We start from the raw sequence: 18,567 nt of genomic DNA, 5'->3' as shown, positions 1-18,567 counted from the left end.
CTTATCATCCTGTTCGAAAAGCTTCCCAAGGTCTCAACAGACTCTGCATTTCGCTCACTCTTTCATCTTTCTTTTCGCTGGAGTAAGGGCAGAATACGGGCAAAAGCCTCAGAGGCTACCGAGCATGCTCAGCAGAAGACATTTCCGTCCGGGGCAGCGGCGCAGAGACCATGGATTGCTCGAGATTTAACCGAGGGCGCCTCCTTTGCGAAGAGAGCCAAGATTAGGGCCCTTAATGGGAGAAGGATTAATAGTTTCTCGGGTTCAAGCTGAGGATTCTAACATTCACAAAGGAAACTAAAGCTGAGCAGGTAATTGCTTTATTAAAGCCGATTCAGTTCGCGGGAGATATTTGGCGCGCTTCTTTGGAAAATCTCCCTCCCAATTCTGCCCAACGCCTCCCCGACCTTACTGGACGAACGGTGCGGGTGTGTGTGTGTATTATGTAGGGCGGAGTCCGAGAAGTGGCAGATGTTGCTGATTGACACTGGCGCTGCGCTGCCCCTCCCTCTGGTGACACTTTATGAGTTTCAATCACAAAGGAGCTGGAAGGGGCCTTGGAGGTCTTCTAGTCTAGCCCCCTGCTCAAGCATGAGACCTGTAACATTTCAGACAAGGGACTGTCCAGTCTATTCTTAAAAACCTCTAGTGATGAAACACCCACAACCACAAGAGCCAAGGTGGCGCAGTGGTTAAATGCAGCACTGCAGGCTACTGCTAGATCAGCAGGTCAGCGGTTCAAATCTCACCGGCTCAGGGTTGACTCAGCCTTCCATCCTTCCGAGGTGGGTAAAATGAGGACCCAGATTGTTGGGGGCAATATGCTGACTCTCTGTAAACCGCTTAGAGAGGCCTGAAAGGCCTATGAAGCGGTATATAAGTCTACTGCTATTGCTATTGCTATTACTTCTGGTGGTAAGTTGTTCCCCTGGTAAATTGTTAGGAAGTTTCTCAATTCCAGGTTGTTTCTCTCCTTGACGAGTTTCCATCCATTGTTTCTTGTCCTGCCTTCTGGTGCTTTGGACAATAATTTGGCCCTTCCTCTTCTTTGTGGCAGCCCCTCAAATATAAGGTGACCAGATTTTCAGATTGGTAAAGAGGGACACCATTGACCGGGGGGGGGGGGAGCGGCTTGATTAAAAATTTTATATTTTGTCAAAAGGTCACACAAGGCGATTATATGACCCCAGGACACTGAAAGCATCATAAATATGAATCTGTTGCCAAACATCAAAATTTTGATCACGTGACCATGAGGATGCTTCAACGGTCGCTAAGTGTGAAAAATGGTCACTGAGTGTGAAAAATGGTAATCGGCTGTTGTAACTTTGGTCACTAAATGAACTGTTTGAAAGCTAAAGCTAGCTTGCATTATGCTAGCTTACATTTTCAAGAGAGAGAAGCTAAACTCCTTATTAGAATTGAAATAGAAATGAGTAGAGTACAATAGTTTATTACCCAAGTGTGATTGGACACACAAGGAATTTGTCTTCGGTGTACATAAATAAAATAAAATACAACACATTCATCGAATCATAAGCTACAACACAGTGATAGTCTCTCTCTCTCTCTCTCTCTCTCTCTCTCTCACACACACACACACACACACACACACACATACACACACACTCCTCCTCTGGATTCAATGGGGTTTAGGAAATCCCCCCACCTCACAGACTCCCTCTTTCTTTCTCTCTTCCCTCCTCTGGATTCAATGGGATTTTTAGAAAATCCCCACTCCTGTGCACACACTCCCTCTTCCTTTCTCTCTTCCCTCCTCTGGATTCAATGGGGTTTAGGAAATCCCCCCACCTCACACACTCCCTCTTTCTTTCTCTCTTCCCTCCTCTGGATTCAATGGGATTTTTAGAAAATCCCCACTCCTGTGCACACACTCCCTCTTCCTTTCTCTCTTCCCTCCTCTGGATTCAATGGGATTTTTAGAAAATCCCCACTCCTGTGCACACACTCCCTCTTTCTTTCTCTCTTCCCTCCTCTGGATTCAATGGGGTTTAGGAAATCTCCCACCCTCATACACTCCCTCTTTCTTTCTCTCTTCCCTCCTCTGAATTCAATGGGGTTTAGGAAATCCCCCCACCTTACACACTCCCTCTTTCTTTCTCTCTTCCCTCCTCTGGATTCAATGGGATTTTTAGAAAATCCCCACTTCTGTGCACACACTCCCTCTTTCTTTCTCTCTTCCCTCCTCTGGATTCAGTGGGGTTTAGGAAATCTCCCACCCTCATACACTCCCTCTTTCTTTCTCTCTTCCCTCCTCTGGATTCAATGGGGTTTAGGAAATCTCCCACCCTCATACACTCCCTCTTTCTTTCTCTCTTCCCTCCTCTGGATTCAATGGGGTTTAGGAAATCCCCCCACCTCACACACTCCCTCTTTCTCTCTCTCTTCCCTTTTCTGGATTCAATGGGGTTTAGGAAATCTCCCACCCTCATACACTCCCTCTTTCTTTCTCTCTTCCCTCCTCTGGATTCAATGGGGTTTAGGAAATCCCCTCACCTCACACACTCCCTCTTTCTTTCTCTCTTCCCTCCTCTGGATTCAATGGGATTTTTAGAAAATCCCCCCACCTCACACACTCCCTCTTTCTTTCTCTCTTCCCTCCTCTGGATTCAATGGGATTTTTAGAAAATCCCCACTCCTGTGCACACACTCCCTCTTTCTTTCTCTCTTCCCTCCTCTGGATTCAATGGGGTTTAGGAAATCCCCCCACCTCACACACTCCCTCTTTCTTTCTCTCTTCCCTCCTCTGGATTCAATGGGGTTTAGGAAATCTCCCACCCTCATACACTCCCTCTTTCTTTCTCTCTTCCCTCCTCTGGATTCAATGGGGTTTAGGAAATCCCCCCACCTCACACACTCCCTCTTTCTTTCTCTCTCCCCTCCTCTGGATTCAATGGGATTTTTAGAAAATCCCCACTCCTGTGCACACACTCCCTCTTCCTTTCTCTCTTCCCTCCTCTGGATTCAATGGGGTTTAGGAAATCCCCCCACCTCACACACTCCCTCTTTCTTTCTCTCTTCCCTTTTCTGGATTCAATGGGGTTTAGGAAACCTCCCACCCTCATACACTCCCTCTTTCTTTCCCCCTTCTCTCTCCTCTTTGTCTCTTTCTGTCTCTCATCCTCTTTCTCTTTGTCTCTCTTCTCTTTCTCTCTCCTTCTTTTCCATTCTTGTGTCACTTTCTCCTTCTCCCTTCTCTCTCCTCTTTGTCTCTTTCTCTCAGTCTCTCTTATCTTTCTCCTCCTTTTCCATTCTTCTATCACTTTTTCTCTCCTTCTCCCTTTTCTCTCCTCTTTGTCTCTTTCTCTCTCTCTCTTACCCTTTCTTTCTTTCTCTCTCCTTCTTTCCCACTCTTCTGTCACATTCTCTCTCCTCTGTCTCTTTCTGTCTCTCTCCCCTCTTTTTTCTTCCTCTCTCCCACTCTTTTATCACTTTCTCTCTACCACCCAACCTGTCCCCATACTTATCTTCGACTGATCATGTTTGCAATAATTTACCTTTTCTAAATAGGCGTAGTTCCCTTACCAGATCCCTCGCTCAATCAAACACACACACACACACACACACAAACAAACACACACACACACACACACCATTTTTCTCCAAACTTTGGTCACAGCATGGTTCTGACTTCGGCTGGTGGGAACAGCTTTCCCCGTCCAGTTTGGCAACAAGTCTAGCGGAGGGCTGTCCCCATCCTCGATGACCGGGGAGGAGCGGGGATAGCGAGAAGGCAGGCCCGGCTCTTCTTGGCTTCTGCCTCTCCTAGCAGCATACAAGAAACCCCGCGATCTCCGGTCTCTCTTAACTTAGATACGGAAAGGGCCAATAGGAACGGCTCGTGGTCACAGATCAAAAGAGGAGATCACGACGGAGAAAGAACATCCATTAGCGCTGCCCTCCCTCCCTTCCCTACTTCTGCGCATCTCGAAACCACCGCGTAAACAGAATTTGCCCCGACGTTTTTCCCACGGACAATGAGTTCTCCCTCAGACCTTTTACGATATAGCCACGTGCTGCCAGACTCCAAATAAGTTCTAACTAGGTTACCCAGCCCATGCGAGCCAGCAGCTGATGGGCAGGGGAACGAATGAGCAGCTCACTCGTTCCCCACTCATCCGCCCGCTCACACGCTACAGTAGCCAGCCCAGCGAGCTAGCAGCTGATGGGCAGGGGAACGAATGAGCGGCTCACTCATTCCCCGCCCATCCGCCTGCTCACACGCTACAGTAGCCAGCCCAGCGAGCTAGCAGCTGATGGGCAGGGGAACGAATGAGCGGCTCACTCATTCCCCGCCCATCCGCCTGCTCACATGCTACAGTAGCCAGCCCAATGAGCTAGCAGCTGATGGGCAGGGGAGCGAATGAGCGGCTCACTCGTTCCCCGCCCATCTGCCCGCTCACACGCTACAGTAGCCAGCCCAGCAAGCTAGCAGCTGATGGGCAGGGGAACGAATGAGCGGCTCACTCGTTCCCCACTCATCCGCCCGCTCACACGCTACAGTAGCCAGCCCAACGAGCTAGCAGCGGATGGGCAGGGGAACGAATGAGCGGCTCACTCGTTCCCCGTCCATCCGCCCGCTCACACGCTACAGTAGCCAGCCCAGCGAGCTAGCAGCTGATGGGCAGGGGAACGAATGAGCGGCTCACTCGTTCCCCGCCCATCCGCCCGCTCACACGCTACAGTAGCCAGCCCAGCGAGCTAGCAGCTGATGGGTGGGGGCGGGCAGCGGCGGCGGCTCGCGCAGAGAACCGCTCGGTTCCAGAGCTTCTGCCGCCCGTGGCGATGCAGCACAGGGGCTGGCTGTGACGCGAGGAGATGAAATGAACTCCGCAAACGGGGAGAAGGAGGAGAGGAGGCCTGTCTCCTCCCCATAGCGCCTCCCGATTCCCACTGGTACCAATCTATAACATGATTACTCACCAGTGAGTAAGCGCAGCTGCAACCAAAAGACGAAATGAAATGGAGACTCGCGCAGGCGTGCTAAGCTAAGTGGACTCCAGCCAATCAGTGAACTGGTTGGGATGGAAAATTTTCAGCATGCGGCGTGCCAATCCAATCAGTGAGCAGCAGGCTGGGCTGGCTTAAATTTGTAGGATAGAACGGAATGATGAGCCAGCCCAGCGAGCTAGCAGCTGATGGGCGGGGGAGCGAGGGAGCTGCGAGCGCCAAAAAAAAGCGTGTGTTTTTAAGAACCGGGCGGGACGCGGGAAAATTCATGAAAAGGCGTGGCTGTCCCGCCAAAAGCGGGACGTCTGGTCACCCTACTCAAATACTGAAATTATCTGCTTCCCCAGAGGACTGGGTTCGGAAGAAGAAAACGAGCCTCCTCTAGTTTCCCGCTATATTACCCTAGGGCGACAAAATATAAGGATTGGGAGCGGGTCTGGATGCGGTCCAAATCCTTCCCTTGTCACCCAGGCTCAGAGGAAGATAGTCGGCAAGGCAGAGCAGATGGGATGGAATAGCTGCTACTTGGGGATTTCTCGCTTGCTGCACAGAGAAATGGGCAACTAACCCGAGAGTCTTACTGAGCTCTTCGGGTTGGCAGGGGGAAGGTTGTGTGTGTGTGTGTGTATGGGGGTAGTGGTGGACAGGACAGTTAAGCAGCTAATGAGTGTTGCAGCTCTTCAGATCTACTAGTCTCATCTGGGTGAGCAAGAGGGTGAAGAGCTCTTCCAGGTTGCAGCCAGCAGCTACTTGCCCCAGGAGCAGGAAGGGAAGCCAACTCAAGAAATCCTTTTCCAGATTTCGGCCTCTTCCTTCCTCTGGGCTACGGTGATGGCCAGCTGTTCTGTGTGAATAGCTGCTGACAAGGTCTTAAGAAGTGGTAGATTTCCCTACTTCTGAAGGGCTTCAGAAGCCCTTCACCTGCCCAGGAGGAAGCAAGCTTGCTTTCCTTTTCTTTCTGTGAAGGACTTTCCTTTTGAGGAGGGGGACGTTGAAACAATTTGTATTAAAGAGGAACCAGTCAGTTTCACCTTGGTGGGGGGGAAGGTCCTTGCACTGCTGGGCCTTTTAAAAATATATATATATGTTTGCCCTTTCATACTAGTGGATCATTTGATCAGTGAAACAAATGCCATTTTCTCATCCACTGGTCAAATAAGCAAAAGCCTAATCCGAAGTTCTGAAGCAATTTTTTTCAGATCAATCCTGAAATGTTTCTTACTGTGGCAGCAGAAAAAGGTTTAGCAGGTGAAAACTGTACCCTGCTGAGTTCCCTGAGGACTTTTATATCAGAGCACTGCATGCTTCAGGGCCTACTTTAGATCCTGTTTGATTTCATGTTGCCTGATTTGAGATGTTGACTTTTTTGGTGACTCTACTTTAATATATTTGTAATCACAGCAGAGTTTCCTGTGAATCATTGGGTTCTATGGACCTTAGTGATATCATTTCCCTTGGTAGGAAGTCTTTGCCTGGCTAGAGAATTCTGGGAATTGAAGTCCACACGTTTTAACATTATTGAGGTTGAAATACACTGTTCCAGAGAGTATAGCATCTGGTCTCTTCCTTATTTAGAACTTCCCTCAAGAAAGCATCATAGCAGCATGCAGCAATGGTCCAATCTGATTTGTTGGGAAAAGCACTTGGTTACAAAATTACCAACATGCTGATATATCATCACCAGAATTCAAATTTGAAATGCAACTGAGGAATGATGGCCAAAGCCTTTGAAATATTTCAGTGTGGTACTTTACATACTTTACAATCAATCCTAACTTTTGGAAATTCCTCCTATAATGATCATCAGATTTTATTCTGCCAGCATAAGATGTGAAATACAAATAAAATACATGTACAAAGCAAGATTGAGGTGTGTTATCAATTTGTTCTCTTTGGCATGAAGTGGAGATGTGCCTTTTTTCTTGCAGGACTATTGGCAGGTAGGAGATAGTGACAATGGAGGATGATTTTCTCTTGGACAGGTGGGAGAAAGGAGAGTAAGTACTGCTCATCTCAGGATGTTTTTTCCATTTATGGTCTGCTGGACTGAAAACAATTACATTGTTTTCTAAAGGATTGAAGAGGAGGGATAGAAATTCAGATGATGTGGATGAGCCCAAGTGGTGATGGGAAGGTTTTACAGTTGTTGTGCAATGCTGACATAAACTCTTCCAATTTAGGCACTTCTGCACCATTGCAACAGTTGACTATACTCTTGTACAGCTGCTTTATTATGTGAATTATTATATTCCAGTTATATTCCAGTTCAATTCTCTCCAATATAAAGTTTATCTTCTAGTATGCTATAATGCATAAAATTTTAGTCCTGTTCACTGACTTAATGAAATTATTTACCCAACACTTCTAATCATACAGTCACCACAATGGATTTGTCCAACACACTGAGCCACAAACTAGTTGATTGCATTTCAATATAGTGTGTTGTGGGAACACAGCCTAAATACTGTTTCTGTGATGTGTCTTCCCACAAAGAAAAGATGGCTTGCAGGTCTGACAGTTTCTTGTATATTCCTCGAGAAGCTTTGTTGGTTCTAAAAAGAGTAATGCAATTTCATTATTTTTATTAAGATAACAGTGGTTCCATAAACAATTGCATTGACGTTTCTGTTTTAAAAAGTTGTTTAGAGGCAAGACTGATATAAGTAGCCCAGTAAATCTAGATAATGAGCAAAGAAAGTTGCCAATAAAAATTGCTAGAAGAAATAACCAGTTTTGTACTATATATATTTCTTTTCTTCCTTCTGAATTTTGCATGCATCTAAGAACTTTTCAAGCTAATAAAGAAGTTAATTAATTTAAAGATATGTTCAAAGCATTTATTAGCACATGCAACAGATATGACCATGGCATAATTCTAATTTTTGGAAGCTCTATAAACTTACTCTGTTCATCTGCTAGAAGAATGGGAGAAAAAGAGACTGTAGATTCCAGGGTAAACTTTGGTTTTAGTACAAAGAGAAACTGCCTGCATGTCTGGTCAGAGCAAATCCAGAAATCACAGCAGCTTTTTTTTCATTTGCCTGAATTAATTGTAACACTATGCATATATAAATTGTTTTTTTTAAAATAGCAGTATTCTGGAGATAGTGCTGCTCTTTTTTTTCGTATAATCTGGTCTTTATTGCTTCCTATTGCTCCAGTAATGATAATCCAATTTTCCAATTAAATCCTTACTAATCCCAATTTACTTGATTAAGGTTCATTTCTAATGCTAAAGGTAGAATTTTGTTCTTCGAATATTTGGCCACCACAACCGTCACATTTCTATGGGATATAGAATTTAATTTCTGTCTGAACTGGGTGCAGCTCTATCTCTGAGAGACATGTCAGTAGTGTCCAAAGGGTAACATACAAGCCAAAACAAATAAAGCACAAGCAACAAATATGTGTTTCATTTGCAGCTGTCCTGAGAAAATGGCTTTCAGAAACGTGAACAGAAAGAGACATATTGGTCTGCAACATCTTTCAGCTTTGGCTTCCACTGGACGGACACTTTTAGGACCCATGAAATCGTCCAAATTTATAGTTGATGAAAGTATCCCTGGTGGTATGTTGATTTACTCTCCACTGAGACTTCTTGAGAACATGGATTTAAGTAGTGCTGTGGGGCAGCTTCTTAATGAAGCCATCCAAGCACAGAACAAAGATTATAAAACAGGGATGACCACATTGCTCTTTCTTGTTGGTGCATGGAGCAATGCTGTACTTGAGTGCCTTCAATATGATGTTCCACTTTCACTCATAGTAGCTATAATGTCTGAAGGTTTGGATTCTTGCATTGAACAATTGCAGTGTATTACATTATCACTACACAACATACAGCAAAAGCTAAAGGATATTCCTATAGAATGCGAAGGCATGAGCCTTATCAATAGTAGCTCTAGCTCCTCTAGAAAACAGTTTACAGACATTAAGAAAACAGTTAGCAAGTCTGGCACTAGTATTTTAAATCTGCTTAAAAATGAACTATCAGAAGAAAAATCAGAAGATCATATGATCCAGCAAACAAATGATATCAATCCAGGCACACCCATCACCAACAGTAAGAAATGTTTACTATCTGAGTCAATGAACAGCAATTTTGTTTCCAGTGTTTGCAAGACAATGATTCAGAAAAACTATGATTTGCATAATTGTCATTTGGATGCCTTGACTTATAACAGCAGATCAAAATTAACCCATAGTAGATACTTTAGCAATGTAAATAAATATCAATCACCACAACAAACTAATCCCAATTTACTGGATGAGTGTCCAAAACCTTTTGACAAGCTCAGTTACTTGGGACAACTCACATTATCTCTTAGCCATGGAAATGAATCTGCCACGAAAATGATAAAGGACATTCTCAGATGCCAGCTTCCAGGTGCCAATCAAAAAACTGATACCTGTCCTTTCCAATTTGATATTTCAGAAATTGTGACATGCTGTTTATCAGGAATATCTGAAAGTCATTCGTGTGTTCACCCTGGCTATATCACACTTGTATGTCCAGCAAAAGCTGCTGCTGTGAAACATTTTCAGACTATGCCTATTCGTGTTATTCTTATAGATGGTGACCTAACTGAAACTTATCACCATTTAGGGTTTAACAGATTAGAGAATATGAGCATGTTTTCAGAAAATGTGTCTCATTCAAAGGAAAGCTCAAGCTTATGGGTTGATTCTATAATGGACATTCTGATTCAGTCTAATATTAATTTAATTTTGGTACAAGGTGACACATGTGAAATTCTAGAAGAAAAATGTCTCCTACATAAAATAGTGATAATTAATCATGTGGACCATAACATATTGAGAGCTTTTAGTAATATGAGAGCTGAGATAGTGACTTACATCAATCAAGTGAATGAGGATTGTATTGTCAAAGGCATATGCGTGAATCTCTATGGAACTCTGGAATTAAATTTGATGGAGGTCAGTGGCCAAATCCCACTTGCTTTAACAGCAGAAGGACTTCGATTGGTAACAGTTGTGCTTTGTTGCCCTTTAATGTCAAAGATGCAAGCCATGGAAGATCAGTTTTGGACCTGTGTGTACCGTCTGCACCATGCACTTCTTGATCAGGCTGTTTTTCCAGGAGGTGGTGCAGTTGAGCTCCTATGCCTCAGTTTTCTTGAAAAACTAGAAGAAGCAATCCCAAACTCTACAGGCCAGTTTCATGTTGCTTCTTCCTGGTTTGCAAAATCTTCAGAACAATATAAATCTTTGGTGCTTAGCGTTTTGGCAAGTGGTTGGCGCCAGTACCTGTTTGCTGTCATGGGTAATGCAGCAAACTGTACCTCAGAGTTTGAAACCCACACTGTCATACAGCAGCATCTCAGAAGAGCAGCCATGCATGGTTCACCATCAGCCTACATCCTGGAGGAATTTAGTAAGGGAAAGATAGGAATAAGCATTGGACATTCTGATATAGATGGAAAGGCTTTGAAAGTGTATGATAATATTGCTGCTAAGATAGAAGCTTGGCGCAGAGCTCTAGAATTGGTGCTCTTGGTCCTTCAGACAGATGCTGAAATTATTGCAGGTCCAAAAAAGGATGAATTGTTGAAATCACAAGAATCATGTGACTTCCTATTTTTATAGGAATTTGTGTTGCTGTTAACAGATAGTTAACTGTATTAATTAGCTATTAATAGTATTTGTGGGCAAAGTCAGGAGCAAAAATGTCTCTGAAAACACAGTCCAGAATGGAACCTTTGTTTCGTAAAACAAAGTTCACCCTCAGGGAATGAGTTCAATCCCCGAAAGACTCATTTCCATTATTTCAGTATAAATTATAGCTCTGATTTCCTTAATTGGCAATAATGTAATCTGGTGAAAATTTAATTGCAGCTGTATCCCCTTTTTAATCCCCCATTAATTCTGTGAAAATGTTGTATTTCATCAAACAGAAATATTAAAGGGATCAATAGTATAGAAAAGGTACTTTTAAAGGCAATCTTTGTAACAACATGTTCATTAAATTTGTTTTAATAAATGCTTATTGAGCATTTGTGTTTAGAGTGTAAAACTAATTTTAAAAAAAGGTTGTTATCTACATGTGTAAGCAATAAATTAGCTCTGGAAAATAATATTTTAAATATCAGAAACTATACTTTTCTGTTCTGCTTTGACTTAAAATATTTGAGAGTATTGCTGTTCTTAAAATAAAATCTATACGTATACATAATTTCTTGTACAGACCCAATTTGAAGTCTGAGAGAAACCTAGAGTATAGTAAGGTAGACTTACACAACCTGAGCTATTACTATTCAACTTTTGGGTCTAGCTGATTTTTTTCTCATAATGCTCCTAGTGTTCTCATTGTAAGACACTGTGATGGTATCTAAATGACAGCAAGATCAAAAGAGATGTGAAAGCACACACACACCCCTAACTCCTGACAATTTTAGAAAGAAGAAAGGCGGAAAATAGATATTCACTCTCCCCATTTTTCCTCTAGATTTTATGTACATTTTTCTTTCTTTTGTGGTCTTAGGATCTGCTTGCCATGGCTGATCAGCTAGCATGAGATTCTTTTAAAAAATCTAGTAAATGATTGGCCTGTATAAATCAAGAAGCCCCTGGTTCAAATCTGCATTGTCTTAATGAATTGTCGTTAGATAAAATGTGGTCTCCTTCAATCCTAAAATCCTGCAATATATACATACATACATACATACATACATACATACATACTATTGGGATGGGATTATTGTAAGAGTTCTAAAATATATTTAAACTTTCTTGAATACCTAGATAATATATTAAAACACTGCAAATTCTAATGTGATAATGGCACCTTTAATTTCAGTGGGATGCATTAGACCGTTAGAGAATTATCCAGATGTTTTGACTGTCATTGATAATAATCCTAATGATCTATGTTTGTAAGATTTCTAGGGCAACATATTCAGACCCCCCATTGAAACTTTCCCTTTCTTTCTTTCTTTCTTTCTTTCTTTCTTTCTTTCTTTCTTTCTTTCTTTCTTTCTTCTGAAATCTTCTTTTTCCTATGTCTGCTCTAAATCTTTTAACAGATCATTAGAGGCTTTCAGGAGAAGAAAAACCACTTTTATCTACTGATCAAACACAGCATACCCCAGTGTAAAAAGAATTGGCTCTTCTTTTTAGCCAGCAGATGGCAACCTACACTACTATTTACTACAACCTTAAATACAATTAACCTTAAACATTTTAATTAAAAGCAACATGATTTTGTTGCATAAAACTGTATCCAGGTAGTCGGTGTTCATGTAGTATGAGAAAGGTCAGTTAGAGAATCAAATAAAAGCCATATTTACACATCATCAGGGAAGAAGGGCTATTCTATCAGCTTGCCCCAGGTGCTTGATGTGGACCCAGTGAGTTTTCAGAAGGAAGTTGGGATTATTCCTGAGGCTCTGCTACACAGTTTGAAATTAGCATGCAACTTAGGTCTTATATTGAATGATATCTGTGCAGACACTTTCAGTTTGTGGATCCTGCAATGTCCACTCTTTTATGGAAGAACTCTTAGAGATGAAATAGCACAAGTTTCCTAGTGCACTGCTTGAAAAGGAGGGCATTCAATTGAACAAGGCTGATAACCTTCAGTAGGACATACATTGCAATAATAAAAGTGATGAAGAGAAAGTACTTCTCCACTCTTAGTGTGACCACACATATTTGTTTATTTATTTAATAAATTTGTAGCCCACCCATTTCATATACTACACATCATTCTGGGCTACTTATAGCCAGCTGGCAGCCTCTGCCTAATAACCAGGTCCCTCTTTGGTAAGAAGGGTTTGTGGAAATCCTTGTGAATATTACTGCAGGCATCCGTCAGATAAAACCACACATTCAAAATATCTTGAAGTCCAGCTAAAAAGGTCCTATGAACGTGAGTGGAGCATGTTCAGTTCACGTTTCAGCCAATTGGTCCTGAGGAAGAGACCCAGTCCTTGCAGCTGTGAGCTTTGCAGCCTGTGTTTTGGACCCATATTTCTCCTGAGTTATCAAAGCCTTCTGGGAGATGGCATATGACTGGATCCAAATGGTGTTTAATGCCTCTGCAGAAGTGGATAGTTCTCTCTGCTTTGAAGAAGGCAGTATTTCACTTCAAGAAGCCATTTTTGATTTTAACTTTCTTAAACAACTTTTGTCCAATGTCCTACACTTGCCTTTTTAGGAAGGTTGTTGATATGGTGGAAGGTGTTCAGCTTCAAAGAGCTCCAGAAGAAGATCTTTTTCAACTGGAATTCATGCTGAGTTACTGTAGTGAGATGGAGTATGAGAAAGACATTTTGAGGTTAGACAAAGCTGTCAAGATCAGATAAAAGGCAGCAAAACCTCAGCTGGATAGAAGGAAGGGCAACAAACTCAGATACCCCCAAGCTTCTCCAGTGGTAAAGGAGATGTGGGGAAGAGAGAATTGTACTTTCAGACTCACAAGATTCAGTGTAGCATTACAATAAAGTACATAACTCATCTGGTTGTGAGTCCAATCTAATTTATACTGTGAGGCTGACATCAATCTAGCTTTGCAGAGTTGCTTTGGATAGTGAGATGGGTATATAAATTTAATAAATAAATACAATCTCCCTATAGCCTGAAATATTTCGAGAACAATAGCAATAGCAGTAGACTTATATACCGCTTCATAGGCCTTTCAGGCCTCTCTAAGCGGTTTACAGAGAGTCAGCATATTGCCCCCAACAATCTGGGTCCTCATTTTACCCACCTCGGAAGGATGGAAGGCTGAGTCAACCCTGAGCGGGTGAGATTTGAACCGCTGACCTGCTGATCTAGCAGTAGCCTGCAGTGCTGCATTTAACCACTGCGCCACCTTGGCTCTTCAGCTACTGTATAGCTACTGTATAGTCTGTTTGCTATGCCCACAGACTAAAAACAATTATTTTATTAGGCTAGCACAACAATTGTATCTATACCTTTCCAATTTTCTTCTTTGGTAATAAAGTCACTACTTTATTTGTATGCTTGAATATGCTATGTGAAAAAGATTGTTCACTGGATGTGTTTTTAGTGGGGATAAAAAGCAAATAGGCAGTTCAGCAGCCTCCTGAAACTTTTTTCCTTGCATAAAGCAAAGCTTCTCATAGTGTACAATGGTATGAACAGGATGTACAGAAGGCTTCCATATGATGTGCTCCTTGAAGTAAACAAATAAACGAAGAGGAGAAAAGTGTGCTTTGATATTTATGTTTACAAGCTATTGCCAAGCTCTATTTTTAATTTTTCACTCCATTTCTTGAACACAGCTATTTACTTTTAGGCAAAAATAGAACTGCACAATTTTTTTCACCCTAAATTTCTTTAAGAAAACTACAGTCTGAGTTCTAGCCACATTCTGACTTCTTCCTATCCACATTAAGTAATATTAAAAATTTGGACTATTGTGCCATACAATACATTTTAACTGTTTGGTTCATCATGGTTTCTTGAAAAAAGTCAAAATTACTGGGTTTGTGCATTGCAATATATCAAAAATCTTCACAAACCATAATAGCTGGATTAAAACCATAAACTAAAATCAAGAAATCATATGGCTTTGCACTATGCATAAACAATTTTTCCAGCTTCCTTTTTACCTATATGTCATGTGCATCTCAACACAGCTTTTTATAGTATATATGAAATGCTTTTTTGTTTGAACTTTCTGTTTTAATTAGCATCGTACATAAGATAGGTTTAGTATATTATTTCCTAGTCTTTATCAGTCTTCAGTCAAAACAAGCATGCCTCAGAATAACAGAGTTCTATGTGTTCTAGTCCAATCCCCTGATCAAGCAGGAAATCTACCATTTCAGACAATTGGTTGCCCAATCTCTTCTTAAACAACCTCCAGTGTTGTAGCACCCACAACTTCTGGAGACAAATTATTCCACTGATTAATTAATTAGTTCCAGATTGGTTGTCTCTGATTAGTTTCCTTCCATTGTGTGTTGTCCAGCTTTCAGGTGCTTTGGAAAATAGATTGACCCCCTCTTCTTTGTGGCAGCCCCTTAGATATTGGAACAGTGCTATCATGTCGTCCCTAGTCCTTTTTTTCATTAAATTAGACATACTCAATTCTTGTATTCGTTCTTCATATGTTTCTACTTCCAATCCCCTAATTATCTTTGTTCCTCTTCTCTGCACTCTTTCAAGAGTCTCAAATCTTTTTTATATTGTGGCGACCAAAACTAGATACAATATTCCAAGTGTGGTTTTACCAAGTCATTATAAAGAGGCATTAACACGTTTCATGACTTTAATTCTATACCTATCTATACCCTGTAACCCTAACTCTCTGCTGGGAGTTTATTGTTTGCATTAATATTACCAATCAAATCAGATGTCTATACACATGAAATTAGTTTTAGGCTCCAGATCTTGCACATAGCCAAGGCACAATATTTTATTCTCCTTTTTCAACCAAATTGTCCATACACATATCCCAACATAAAATGGAAAGGCAGGAGAGTACATTTTATCTGCAAATCCAAAGCTTGGGGGATGAATATGGATGTGGGAAGCAGAAGAAACTTTTCTGGTCTTGTCCAAGCAGTTTGTTCTCTGCTCTGTTCTTGAGGGAAAGAAGAGAAATAGTTAGAGATCTGAAAGTAAGCAGATCACCTGGAGGAGGACCATGAAAGAAGAACACCTGAAAGAGAGTAGAGAGATTGCTGAAAAATTTAACCAAGGGGAAGACTGGAATAGCTGCATGAATTTGGTGAGCTATTTTCCATGAGAAATAGAAAAGTCAGCAGGAAGAACTGTATGTGGTAGGAGGGAAGCGGATCTCTGGGATTAAAGTTTAGGAGGATGCAACTCAAAGACAAGAAAATCTTCAGGGGTGTGCAAAGATTTGCTTGGGCATGAGAAGAGAGGAATTGGAGAGAGAAGGTGCTGAACTATGAATCAGAAATCTCTAGGAAATACACAGGAGATAAGAAGAAATACTCTTACTAATATTTGTTTTAAGGATTGTAATTTGTGAAAATTGGGGATTAGTCATGCCCAACTAAATGGAGAAATGACCTGGAAGATAATTCCTGCTCTTGGAAATAATATAAAAGTTCTAGGCCAACATTTGAAATCAAATTACATTGCTTTTAGATATGCAAATCAGCTTCATGGATTCTGATGTTTGAAGATGATTGCTAACTATTTCAAGAGATTTGCTTCTGAATCTTGTAGCAGAAGTTGATTATCTTTTGGGTTATCTTAAGACTTCTCATCTAAACCACACTCCTATGTCCCTTGCCTGATGGTAAAACTATGTTTTCTGGAGCCTTTAGAAGCCAGCAGGGGTGGGGCTTAATCTGATGTCTTGGGAAATGTTGTTCCAAAGGCTCTCTTCCTGAACCTCATCAGACAAGACTCCCTAGCTGTTAGGACCCAGAACATGCCCCTCCTGCTGGATATGATGGGATGGGTAGATTTCAATTTCAATTTTTCAATTTAATAAAATTTGTATGCTGCCCACTCCCTTGGGACTCTGGGCGGCTTAGAGAGAGATAAAAAAGCATTTAAAAATTAAAAGTAAAAAAATACAATTGTTAAAATTACACACCATCCATTCAGTCTAAGTGGGGCTGGACATTGATCAACAGCCCCAGGCCTGCCGGAACAGCCAGGTCTTAGTGGCTTTATGGAAGGCCGTGAGAGTGGTAAGGGTCCGGATCTCTACGGGTAGATCGTTCCACAGGGCCGGCGCAGCTACAGAGAAGGCCCTCCCCCAGGGGGTCGCCAGCTGGCATTGTCCGGTCGACGGCACCTGGAGGAGGCCCAACCTGTGAGATCTTGTTGGTCATTGGGAGGTATGTGGCAGGAGGCGGTCTCTCAGGTAGCCAGGTCCTAAACCATGTAGGGCTTTAAAAGCAACGACTAGCACCTTGAAGCGCATTCGGAGACCAATAGGGAGCCAGTGCAGCTCGTGGAGGATGGATGTAACATGGGTGTATCTAGGTACACCCAATATCGCTCGCGCGGCTGCATTCTGGACCAACTGCAGTCTTCAAACACTCTTCAGGGGCAGCCCCATGTAGAGCGCATTACAGTAATCCAGTCTTGAGGTGACGAGGGCATGAGTGACCATTCAAAGTGCCTCCCAGTCCAGGTAGGGCCGCAACTGGTGCACCAGGCGAACCTGGACAAAAGCCCCCCTGCGGGTCCAGGAGGACACCCAAATTGCAGGCCCTCTCTGAGGGGTGTATAATTTCACCCCCCAGGCTAAGAGGTGGAATGTCTGGACTATCCTTGGGAGGCAACATCAATAGCCACTCGGTCTTGTCTGGATTGAATGCAAGCTTGTTCGCTCTCATCCAGACCCTGACAGCCTCCAGGCACTGGCACATCACTTCCACTGCTTTGCTGAGTTGGCACGGGGCGGACAGATACAATTGAGTATCATCCGCATATTGATGATATTTGATCCCGTGCCGGCATATGATCTCACCCAGCGGCTTCATGAAGAGATCATCGATCAGCGCGACCAAAGCAGTTTCGGTACCGTAACCAGGCCTGAAACCCGACTGAAAGGGATCCAGATAATCTGCTTCATCCAAGGTCCGTCAGAGTTGAAAGGCCACCACCTTCTCAACAACCTTCCCTATGAATGGGAGGTTGGAGACTGGACGATAGTTGTTTAAGATGGCTGGATCCAGGGAAGATTTCTTAAGGAGGGGTCTCACCACCGCATCCTTTAGAGCGTGCGGGAAGGATCCCTCCTGGAGAGAGGTGTTAACAATCCTCTGGAGCCAGCCACGTGTCACCTCCCTGCTGATCCAGTAAACAGGTGGAGGCACTCACCGCTCCCATGGCCTTGTCTACTTCCTCAGGAGCGACAAGTTGAAACTCACTCCACGAAATCCGATCAAGACCCTCCCCCGGCATCTCGGCTGGTACTGTCCAAGTGGAGTCCAGGTCCGTCCGAATCCGAGCGATTTTATCCGACTGTCAGCCTCCGCTTTGCCTCCGCTTTGCTACTGCTTCGGCTGCCATTGAAACAGGGAGGGGGGCATGGTATTTGGGAGGGGAATCATTGTTGTGCTGGAGGAAGATTCTAGATTTTGAACTGACCACCTTACTGCACATGTGGAGGAGGAGTGTTTCCCGCCAAGGCCTATGGTCCAGCATTCCATCCTGGTGATGCCTTTCGACGTTATCTCACACTTGACATTTGGGAGAATTATGATTGGACTGTACACGGGATGCCAAGGGGAGGGGAATGAATTATACAATATATTATTCGCTTTCGCGCCTAAATAACCAGACTTAGCTTAGCTTTGCTTCTATTCATTTATAATTAGTAAAAGTACTCTTGATTTCAACAAATGGAGTCCTGTGGTTTTCTTTCCTGGTTTTTGAATGAAGAAGGGCTGACACTGACAGAAACTGAACGAACTCCTCAGCTCTACCCTATAAGGGCTCGCCCGCATCCCTCCCTTTCAAGAGGGAGCATGCTATCCTAAACAGGGCAGCTGCGGATGCAATAAGAGTGGAAAAATGAACACATTTTGCCGCCCGTATCGCCACTAGATAAGTCCTAATAAAGGCTCTTAATTGTTTTCAGACGGATTCGGAGTTACTAGCCCTCCAGCGTTG

At 42.8% G+C, this 18,567-nt stretch overlaps 1 protein-coding gene across 1 annotated transcript; it reads left to right on the top strand.

Moving 5' to 3' along the window:
- The first annotated feature begins 158 nt into the window (after nucleotides 1-158).
- On the top strand, nucleotides 159-11,103 carry BBS12 (Bardet-Biedl syndrome 12). The gene is made up of 3 exons (XM_032224555.1): nucleotides 159-311; nucleotides 6,900-6,968; nucleotides 8,394-11,103. Exons 2-3 carry the CDS (start codon nucleotides 6,928-6,930, stop codon nucleotides 10,576-10,578), a joined length of 2,226 nt encoding a protein of 741 aa, XP_032080446.1. The 5' UTR covers nucleotides 159-311; nucleotides 6,900-6,927; the 3' UTR covers nucleotides 10,579-11,103.
- Nucleotides 11,104-18,567: the final 7,464 nt, after the last annotated feature.

This window comes from Thamnophis elegans, chromosome 9 (genome assembly GCF_009769535.1).
Source record: "Thamnophis elegans isolate rThaEle1 chromosome 9, rThaEle1.pri, whole genome shotgun sequence".
NCBI lineage: Eukaryota > Metazoa > Chordata > Lepidosauria > Squamata > Colubridae > Thamnophis > Thamnophis elegans.
This window is presented reverse-complemented; position numbering and strand designations above follow the sequence as displayed.